Genomic DNA, 11,499 nt, shown 5'->3' with positions numbered 1-11,499 from the left:
GTATGTACTGTATGTATGTATGTACGTGTTTATATGTATATGCAGGGGCTGTACTATCTATACAAAGTATTTAATTTATAGTTCTGTATACAAGTGATAATATAAATAATGAATTAATAGAAAACTTAAAATTCATTTTGACCAGCATAATTTCATTCTGATTTAAGTCTGATACAGGGAACAGATTGATCTAAATGAGTAAATTATGATTTAATGGAAAGGGGTGGGATTAAATGAGTGTATACTTCTTCTCACTCCTTTTCAATTAAGACAAAAAAAAAAGTTTGTCCATTGTGTTTCTTTTTCTTTAGTTAGAAAACGAGTAAAAATGCAAAATTAGCAGCTCAAAAGCTAGAGTGCATCGCCATACATTTCAATGGGGAGCGCAGTTGCTGAACAAATCGTCACACAGCGAAAACTATAAGTCACACAGCTTAGATACTTACATTACATAGCACAACACGTTTCACTCTGTGCTTCATCGGGTGCATACAGCAACATACAAAGCAGTGATCTAGAGAGAAATAGAGAGAGGAAAGACAGAAGGGAGAGAGAATGAGTGAGTGTGTGAGAGAGAGAGAGAAAGGAGAGAGAGCGACGGGAAGAGAGAGTGGATAGAGAGAAGGGAGAGAGAGTGAGTGAGTGAGTGTGTGAGAGAGGTGTGGGGGGGTAACGGAGATGGAAGAGAGAGAAGGGAGAGAGATAAGCACTTATTTAAGCTATAGGCTCAGTTAAACTTCTCAGGCTGAAAAGTTTTTAAATGTATTAAAGTTCCTAGCTTCTTTAAGTAATGCAGTTCCAATTCTGCCAGTTTCACATTTCAGCTATAGAAAAAAATTGATGAATTTTTCTTTAAATATTAATACAAAATAGAAATGGCCCTAAAATCCAATAAAATGAGCTGTGTCTTATTGGCCAATGTAGGCCAATGTCTGGTAGTGATTTGGAGTGACTGGGTCACTATGCTGGGTCACCTGGTTTTGGAACTACGGGAGAGAATCCATAGGAACAAAAACACTATGAAATCCCATTTAAGTTCCTCAGTAGTTTAGTGGATGAAGTGTCCGACTCCCATGCAGGAGATCAGGGGTTCAGTAGTGTAGTGGATGAAGTGTCCGACTCCCATGCGGGAGATCAGGGGTTCGATCCCTGGTTTAGGATGAACCTGTTTGATTCCCATCTTTAGCCAAAACCTTTTTTCCTCTCCTCTCTGCCCCCTTTTTTCAGATGGACGGGAAAGATCCCATGGGAACAACAAGTTTTATTTTTAAGGAAATGTACAGTCTGTTTTGCAGATGAATTAACTGTGTCAAACTGATTGCAGACACTGGGTGACCAATTACAAGTCCCATTGATATACTAGACTTGTGCTTACTGTTATGTTTCTCTATGTATGCAACTCTGTGTTTTGTTTTCTGCTCCTCCTGTTCTCGGTCTCACTCCCAGATTCCTGAGTGGATCCAGTTATTATTAATATAATTCAGAGAATTTTAATAAATATGAGAATTGTGATTTGTAATTTGTGTTTGTCACTGGATGTTATAGAAGTTATGTAAAAATGGTTGCCTGGTGGTGCTATGTCAGTTATTGAATTTATGTGCAGTAATCGAACATTTGAAATACTCCTGTTTTGAAATGATACCTACAGTATACTGTATGTGTCTCAGTAATTACCCATTATATATTAGGCTATACTTTTCATGTATTTACCAGGTAAATGTTTAGTAATTGGGGGACTATGAAAGGACGGGTTACCCAAAAAATGTTCAGAGTAAGTTAATTTAGCAATAGAAATCCATAAGCCTAGGGCCAATGGACATAGGATATAGACAATAAACTACCGGTGGAATGGTGGTGGAGCAATAGCGGGAGCATTTCGGATTACTAGCGGACCGCTGTCCCTGACGCTAATAATCCGTCAGAGGTCCGCTTGCCATTCGATTTTCAAATGGCCAGGAACCCGCCAGCGGATTCGGCTGCCGGAGGTCCGCTAGCTCGTCCATCGGGGACCCGCTGTAGGTCCGCTAGCCTTGTGTTATCTGGGTTTATCCCTTACCTTTGTCCAGAAACAGAAGTTGAACCAATTGCAGCAAAATAGCTATTACACTGAATCATCAGTGTAACTGCTTTAGCCACTGACTGCTACCATTAATGTTATAGAAGCTGCTGCTAGTTGTTGTGAGCTCATATGAGCTAACTGGCTATCCCATTCTTATTGTACTGGATTAGCATTGGACGCATTGGTACTGATGTGTCCAGGCAACAAGATCTATCTTTATTTATCAGACATTATTTCATGTCATTTCAAGTCACAGCTATTTCAGTGGCATGACTAGCTTCCGTCCTACCAGTCCTGATCAGAAACAAGCCAGCCATGCACATAATCCAGGCTGGACCTGGCCTGGTTAAATAAAATCATTGAAAAAGCAGCTTTTCAACAGCTGAACAACTTCTTGACACTAAATAATTGTTTTGATATCTTCCATTCAGGATTTCGACCACACCGCAGCACGAGACTGCTCTTGTTAAGGTCTTCAATGACATCCATTTAAACACAGACAATGGCTGAATTTCAGTCTTAGTATTACTGGATCTCAGCGCTGCATTTGACACGGTTTACCACATTATATTACTAGGCCGACTGGAAAACTGGCTGGGAATTTCTGGCACACTGCTAGACTGGTTTGAATCCTACTTGAAGGACAGGGACTACTTTGTGTCTATAGGTAATTACAAATCTGAGCAGACAAAATTGACCTGTGGAGTTCCCCGAGGCCTCTTCTCTTCAACATTTACATGCTCCCACTAGCTCAAATTATGAAAAACAACAAAATGTTCTCATAGCTACGCAGATGACACACAAATTTATATCACAAAATCACGAGGAGACTATAATCCCATACAAGCGCTGAGTAAGTGCATTGAACAAATAAACGATTGGATGTGCCAGAACTTTCTTCAACTAAACAAAAATAAAACTGAAGTAATTGTCTTTGGAGCCAAAGAAGAAGGATTAAAAGTCAGCGCTCAGCTCCAATCAGTTATGCAAAAAAACACAAACGAAGCCAGAAATCTTGGTGTAGTCATGGACTCAGACCTGAATTTCAAAAGTCACATTAAGACAATTAAAAAGTCTGCTTACTATCACCTGAAGATTATATCAAGGATTAAAGGATTTATGTCTCAGCAGGATCCGGGAAAACTTGCCTATGCGTTTATCTTCAGTAGACTCTACTACTGTAAGTGTGTTTACAGTTCTCTCTAAAAAATGTATCAGACAGCTGCAGCTGATTCAGAATGCTGCTGCTCGCGTCCTCACTAAGACCAAGAAAGATCACATAACTCCAGTTCTGAGGTCTTTACACTGGCTTCCTGTCTGTCAAATAATTGACTTACTGCTGTTGGTTTATAAAGCGCTGAATGGTTTAGGGCCAAAATATATTTCTGATCTGCTGCTACATTTTGAACTTAACAGACCTCTCAGGTCGTCTGGCAGGCCTGCTTTCTGTCCCCAGAGTTAAAACAAAAAATGGAGAAGCAGCGTTCAGTTTTTATACTCCACATATCTGGAAGAAACTCCCAGAAAACTGCATGTCTGCTGCAACTCTCAGTTCTTTTAAATCAAGACTAAATATTTATTTTTGCTGCTGTTTTTTATGGAATCAAATAATTATTCATTCATACACTGCACTGTAACACTGCAATTAACTCCTGGTGCTTTTAATGTCTCATGTAAAGCACTTTGAATTGCCTTGTTGCTGAAATGTGCTATACACATACAGTTGCCTTGTCTTGTTCTCCCATGATGCTTGATCACAAGCAAGATAAGCAACATATTTGTCATTGATTATAATCATCTGACTTAATAATGCTGGTCAGGCAGGTAAGTGGAGGGAGTGGTGGAAACACCCTGAGGCACAGTGATAATAGGCCTGCTGCAGTCGCACTCCTGGTCTACTGAAGCAATAGAAACTGAAATATCAGGAAATGTCAAACTCATTCTCGTAGTGCCTGTGTGTGTGTGTGTCTGAGAGAGAGAAAGAGAGAGAGAGAGTGTGACAGAGAGCTAGACAGGAGGGAGAGACATACATGTGGGAAGAGTATAAACAGACAAAGGACTTTTGGGGCTTTTGAGCAAAAACGGCTACAGGTAAGTTGTCTCTTAAAAAAAAAAGTATAGGCTATACTTCCTGTTGAGAAGCTCTATCAAAATGTGTATTGATGTGACTGTTGGGCTATAGGAATTCAAAAGATGGGCTCTTATTTGTTTATTTGTGTGTTTTCCTAAGTTTCATATCACATCATTATTGACGGTAGGCCTATTTGTTACATCGCGACAGCAAGGTAATGGTCAGGAGAAACAGCACGTCAAACTTTATTTGTAAGCTATATTAAAAAAAAAAAAAAAAAAAAACTATAGTTGACCAACGTGCTGAGCAAACTACAATACCCCCCCCCCCCCCAAAACATAGAAATATATAAATAATCAACATAATGTAGGGTTATAATAATAATAAAATAATAAACAATAATAAAATTAAAACAAAATTACGCCACAATTAAAATGACGTTGAGGGGTCTAACTCAACTCAAATTTACTGGGTCTTTACCAATGACTTGAAAATTCCAAGGATTTGGGCAGTTCTTATGTGGATGTAGGTAAGCTTTACCAGAGATTAGGAACAGCCACTGCAAAGACTTGGTCTCCTCTATTTTTGAGCCTGGATCTCAGAACATCCAGTTGCAGCTGCAACCCCAGTGCTCTAGCTGGAGTATGATGGTGCAAGAGTTCAGGTAGATACTGTAGGGAGGCGCCAGCCCATTTAAAGCTGTTAAAACAAGCAACCAAACCTCAAAATCAATTCTGAAGCAGAGTAGAAGCCAGTGGAGGGAGGCCAATACTGGCACATTCTGTATTAACTGCAGATGACAGAGAGACGAGTGTTCTACAACCACAAACAATTGCAGTAGTCTAATCGAGAGGTAATAAAAGCATGAATAACACTCTCAATCTTTGGGTGAGAGATAAGCCTTAACCTTGGCTAGTTTTGCCTGAAATAAGCTAGTTTTGACAATGGAACTGATCTTTCCATCAAATTTAAAGGAGCTGTAAAAAAATTACACCATGATTCATAACAAAGATTGATACATTTTCTTCTTCAAATCTGCTTTGGACTTGCATAACCTAATTTCTCCTGAGTTGCATGTCATCATTTCTCCTGAGTTGCATATCCTAATTTCTCAGACTAGCCTACTATGACATTATTTTTTATGTCCGAAATGGTATACTATAGGTTACAATATTTAAAGGTTCTCCTTCTTTGGTCACTATTGAGTAATAATATGGTTATTTAAAAGATTTTCTGATCACATTTTTGTAATAGAGGTACGTTCCCTGTACTGAAAATTCCCCAAGGCTAACAAGTGGTCAGCAAGTGGTTTTATGAAGCTAGGTATATAGACAATATTTTGGGCCAATAAAATAAATGTAATACCCCTATGCAAGGTCCAGCCAAAAAAGGCCCTTTGTCTGCTGGACTAAGGCTACAGATTTTCATACGACCTGTAGGCTATGGCTAGTGCACCTAAGCAAATAAGCCCAGTAGCCTAGCTGTATGTAAATGCATAACTACACTTCTTTACTGAGTGCTATAACATTTTTATTGTCAGATACAGAAACACAGAAACACACACACACACACACACACATACACACATAGATGATTTAAGCAATTGACCACGAGAGGCAGTGGGTTACAGGGGATTTTACCACAGCTACGGGGGTTTAAGGCAACGCCCCGTAGCTGTGGTAAAATCCCCTGTAACCCAATGCCTCGAGTGGTCAATTGCTTTTCTACAACGGTTACTACATATATATATTCACAAAAAACACTCAGTCGTAACATTCAATAATTTATTTACTGATCATTCTTATCATTTTAGTATTTACAAAATCTTCCGCGATAGGCTATAGTTCTGAATTAAATGGTTGCCAGGCAACATAGGCTATCTCGCCTATTTGGGTTGGCCTTGTTCACATAAGCCATAAGGCATAATTCGGGTGGTTCACGTTTATTTGAATATTTCCAGCCATGGTGCAGTTATTAAAACAGTTCTCCAGAGCACTCGTTTTTGCTGGTAGGGGTGTGGAAGTGTTGGAGTCGAACTGATGAGTGAGTTATTGTAATAGGATACGAAAAAGGCAAGGTTGCTGCGAGTGGTTGCTACGCAAAGCATAGCCTACCGCTTGATTTTATCAATGGCCTCGTCAATGAGATTGACGGCGCATTATTACTTATTGTTATGCGGTCGCAGCAGTGGGTTACAGAGTATTTTACCACAGCTGCTAGCCAATCAGAATCAAGTATCCAAACTCTCTGTTGTAGAATAGATTGTTTTAGCAGGCGTGGTTGCATGACCCACAATCTTGGAGAGAGGTAATCAAAGCATGAATAACACTTGACATATTTGGGTGAGAGGCTAGAAACGAGGCTAGCTGCAGTTGTTTTTCCTGTATTGCTTTCAGCTGGACTGGCTAATAAGGGAAGTGTACAAATAAGGAAAATAAAGATTGTCTATTCAAATTTCTATTCAAATCACTACATGCGGCCTACAGGCCAGATGCAGAACATGATACATATGAGTGCACATGCCAACAAGTATTATTCATTGATTCAACCTTTATTTCAGACTTGGACCCAGGTGAAAGACAGGACATGACACAGTATTTATACAACAGATCAATAAAACATCATGGTTTAAAATATAATATGTCTCCACTGGGATTGATACCTTGTAGTAAACCTTATGTTTGATAAAAACAAAATGATTTCATTAACTGACATGACTCATTAAGCCATGCATTTATTCTCAAAGATAGCTTGACACAGTTGCACACACCATTTGATCACAGTAGCATTTATCTATCTTTCTTTTGTTTCTCAATTTCATTCAATAGGCGCGCCACCCAACCCAATCGCAGTCCATCTTCCCTCATGTGAATGGAATGATAAAAATGGCAGCTCTTTGGTTTTCTCAACCTGTATACAGACAAGAAAAACCCGTTTTGGGGGCAGTTAATGATCACATTGCAGGATACAGAAATGCACATAACATTCCTGGCGCAAATTATTACACTGGTGGTCTCTCTCTCTCTCTCTCTCTCTCTCTCTCTCTTTATCTATCTTTATCTATCTATTTTAGGGCAGTCAAATTACAGATCATGTAATTAATTACATGATCTGTAATTAATTAATCGCGATTAATCACAAATCCATTTTTTGCTGGCAAAAGCCTGCAAATGAAGATATTTCAATTCAAAGACATTACATTACTGTGGCGTTGTGATTGTGATTAATGACCGATGTCCAGTGATCCCTTGTGCAGTTTACCTGCTTTGGCGATGTGTAGATATGAAGTCTCAGTGGCCTTGACATTAGGTTTGCTTTATTCTTGAATTATTGCTGCAAAAAACAGGTGATGCTAGTTCGTTGTGCTTTGTTTCCAGATGTCGGCGGAAGTTTTGCAGGTCTTATGCTATCATTAGCCAAATTTGCAAATAACACATTTCAGTTGTGGGCTATCGCTGGATGCTATCCATGTAAATCCCAAGTTGATGTATGCTTCATCATATTTTTGATGCTTCGGTTTGTTGCCCATTTCAATGGTAGGGTTATGCCGTGGCACTGTTGGTGTGAGAGAACTCTCCATTTGACTAAAAGCTAGCTAGCTCTTCATTGATCAAAATACTGTAGCCAATGTAGCTAAGATGAAGTTTTGGCACAATATGGCATGCCTCACTAGAACGGTGGGGAGGCTACATTTATTGCTCGCAATCTCTTCAAACGTAACGCAAATATCTCATTACTTACATTACATTTGTCTTTAAAAAAAAAACACGTTTTATTCAAAAAACAAAACAATTTCAATTTTACAGCAAACCATCTGGCACATCAGGTTAAGGTTTTTCTGCGCCTCTGCTGAAACACTCTGGCGGCACCTAAGGAAGGTGTGCCTCACAGTTTGAAAACCGCTGCTTTAAATTACTATATGAAATTATTTTCCTGTCACTGATTATATCTCTCAGACACTTAATGTTGGAACTTGTGTTTTCGGTATTAAATCAGAGCAGTTAATATTTCTATCTCTTCTCACCCCCCAGGTCTGTTGCCTGGAGCTGTGATCTCAAAAACTGCAGTGGCGATTCAATGACGCTACACACCACCGACTTGTACACTAGCATCACCAAACATGCCCTCACAGTAGGACCAACAACCCTGTCTGCTTACTGCATATTATCTGGATTGTATATCAACTTCAAACCACAATTTAAGCCAAAACCGTCACTATTGACTGTAGTCAGTAGGTTATTCTGGTCACATGGCGATGGGCCGTATCCTTCGGCGACAGAGATGCTTCTGGCTCCAGCTCACTGTGATTGTGGTCACCATGGTGATCATGATGTTGCATATGCTGGGTACAGAGTTGACCTTTGATCTCAAACCTGGCTACCACTGGCTGGACTACACTAACATTGACTCCAGCCTTGATGACGCCTGTAACTGCAACGCCATCCTGCAGGGGGAGCCTGAGGCCCTGGAGCAGGCCAAGCTCCTCTCCATTGAGCACCGCTTCCGGGAACGCGTGCAGCACCCCGATGAGCATTACGTCAACATCACCAAGGACTGCCTCACCTTCCGCTCTGACAGGAGGTATCTGCCCTTCCCTCTTAGCACCATGGAGAATGAGTTTCCCCTGGCCTTCTCACTGGTCGTCCACCACAAGGTGCAGAACTTCGAAAGGCTGCTGAGGTCCATCTACACTCCTCAGAACTTCTACTGCGTCCACGTGGATAGCAAGGCCTCTGCCTCTGTCCGGTCTGCCATTACTGGCATCACTTCCTGTTTCCCCAACGTCTTCCTGGTCAGCCAGCCTGTAGAGGTGATCTACGCCAGTTGGAGTCGTGTCCAAGCCGACATCAACTGCATGAGCAACCTGTACAACGCCAGTGCAACCTGGAAGTATTTTATCAACCTGTGTGGGCAGGACTTCCCCATCAAGACCAACCTGGAGATGGTGCGCAGCCTGAAGGCGCTTAAGGGTAGGAACAGCATGGAGTCAGAGACTATGCCCGGTGGCAAGACTTGGCGTTGGCAGAAGGCCCACGAGGTGGTAGATGGGGCCATTCAGGGAACAGGAAAGGACAAGTCCCCCCCGCCTTTCAACCTCCCTATCTTGTCGGGAGGGGCCTACATAGTGGCAAGTCGGGGTTTCGTGCAGTACGTGCTGGAGGACAGCAAGGTGCAGGCGCTGATAGAGTGGGCCCGTGACACCTACAGTCCAGACGAGTTCTTATGGGCCACCATACAGCGGATGGCTGGGGTGCCCGGCTCACAGAAGCCCAGCCCCAAGTACGACACATCGGACCTGCAGGCCATTGCCAGGCTGGTGAAGTGGCAGTGGCACGAGGGAGCGGAGGACAACCAGGATGCGGTGTACCCTCCATGCCAGGGCAGCCATGTCAGGGCCATATGTGTGTACGGGGCCGGGGACCTGCAGTGGATGTTGCAGCAGCACCATCTATTTGCCAACAAGTTTGACGTGGACACGGACCTGGTGGCTATTCATTGTCTGGAGAAGTACCTGAGACACAAGGCTCTGGCAGAGAGTCATTGAGAGTTCAAATCAAACTTTACTGGAATACTCTGAATATTGTGCTTGGGAAGTATAATACTGATCGGCAACTTATTTGGAAGTACTTTTAAAAGTGTTATGTTGATCCAAGTTAGAATGCAGATCCTATGACTGGTGTTGAGTCAAATTCATCAGCTTGGATTCCTGTTTGCTATTGAAACCTCCAACTAATGTAAATCTTTGTTTCATCTACGTTTTAACAGTGCGTTCAAGACTGTTTCTCTCTCTCTCTCCATGACACACTCTCTCTCACACACACACACACACACACACACACAGGGCTCAACAATAACGGTTGCCCGATGGCCCGGGGCCAGTAAACAGCTACGTCGTGCATGTAAATATATAACACACTGGCCCGATTTTTTCAATGCTCAGCGTGTTTTCCCACAAAAAAAAGAAGTGTACACAGTGTAGTTTATTTTGAACATAAAAAGGTTTTTTGCCTGATTTGATTTGAATGTGCCATTCCGTTCGTTGACGATTCCATCATCATCCGCTTATCCAGGGTCGAGTCGTGGAGGCAGCCGTTCCAGCAGGGGGCCCCAGAAATCCCTTTCCCTAGCAGCATCAACCAGTTCTGCCTGGGGAATCTTTAGCCGCTCACAGGCCAGTGCGGAGATGAAGTCCCGCCATCTGGTCCTGGGTCTACCCTGTGGCCTCCTCCCAGCCGGACATGCCTGGAACACCTCCCTAGGGAGGCGCCCAGGAGGCATCCTCACTAGATGCCCGAACCACCCCAACTGGCTCCTTTCGACGCAAAGGAGCAGTGGCTCTACTCCGAGTCTCTCCCGGATGACTGAACTTCTCACCCGATCTCTCAGGGAGACCCCAGCCACCCTCTGTAGAAAACTCATTTTGTCCGCTTGTATCCGTGATCTCGTTCTTTCGGTCATGACCCATCCTTCATGACCATAGGTGAGGGTGGGGATGAAGATAGACCGGTAGATCGAGAGCTTAGCCTTTTGGCTCAGCACTCTTTTCGTCACAACAGTGCGGTAAAGCGACTGCAGAACCGCACCAGCTGCTCGGATTCTCCGGCCAAACTCCATCTCCATGGTTCCCTCACTCGTGAACAAGACCCCCAGATACTTGAACTCCTTCACTTGGGGTAAGGACTCATTTCCTACTCGGAGTGGACAGACCACCGGTTTCCTGCTGAGAACCATGGCCTCAGATTTAGAAGTGCTGATTCTCATCCCAGCCGCTTCACACTCAGTTGCGAACCTATCCAGAGAGTGCTGGAGGTCGCAGGCAGATGATGCCATCAGGACCACATCATCTGCAAATAGCAGCAACGCGATCCCCAGCTCACCGAACTGCAAACCCACCTCTCCACGGCTACGCCTCGATATCCTGTCCATGAAAATCACAAACAGGATTGGTGACAAAGCGCAGCCCTGGCGGAGGCCAACCCCCACCGGAAAGGAAGACGACTTACTGCCGAGGACATGGAAACAGCTCTCGCTCAGGGTGTACAGGGATTGGATGGCCCTAAGTAGGGACCCCCTCACCCCATACTCCCGCATAACCCTCCACAAGACCTCTCGAGTTACCCGGTCATAAGCCTTCTCCAAGTCCACAAAACACATGTAGACAGGTTGGGCAAACTCCCAAGCCCCCTCCAAGATCCTTGCGATCCCTCAGTCAGTTATTATTTGAAATATCAGTTTTAAAATGTGGATACAGTCAATTTTAGCATATGAAAAACTGAATAACACTTTCTTTAAACACGTGCAGCATTCTTTTTATCATATTCATGATAAAATATTACAAAACAACAATAAAACATTGTAAGCAATAGTT

The 11,499-nt window shown here is 42.7% G+C and overlaps 1 protein-coding gene across 1 annotated transcript; it reads left to right on the top strand.

Moving 5' to 3' along the window:
• Positions 1 to 8,379: 8,379 nt before the first annotated feature.
• On the top strand, positions 8,380 to 9,675 carry LOC311321602 (beta-1,3-galactosyl-O-glycosyl-glycoprotein beta-1,6-N-acetylglucosaminyltransferase-like; the record flags this gene model as incomplete). Its single annotated transcript, XM_084453595.1, has 1 exon — positions 8,380 to 9,675. The coding sequence occupies one exon, from the start codon at positions 8,380 to 8,382 to the stop codon at positions 9,673 to 9,675; it is 1,296 nt and encodes a 431-aa protein (XP_084309721.1).
• Positions 9,676 to 11,499: the final 1,824 nt, after the last annotated feature.

Source organism: Borostomias antarcticus (genome assembly GCF_949987555.1).
Source record: "Borostomias antarcticus genome assembly, chromosome: 19".
Classification (NCBI taxonomy): Eukaryota; Metazoa; Chordata; class Actinopteri; order Stomiiformes; family Stomiidae; genus Borostomias; species Borostomias antarcticus.
Note: the sequence above shows the minus strand (reverse complement) of the source record. Positions and strands in the feature narration are given on the sequence as shown.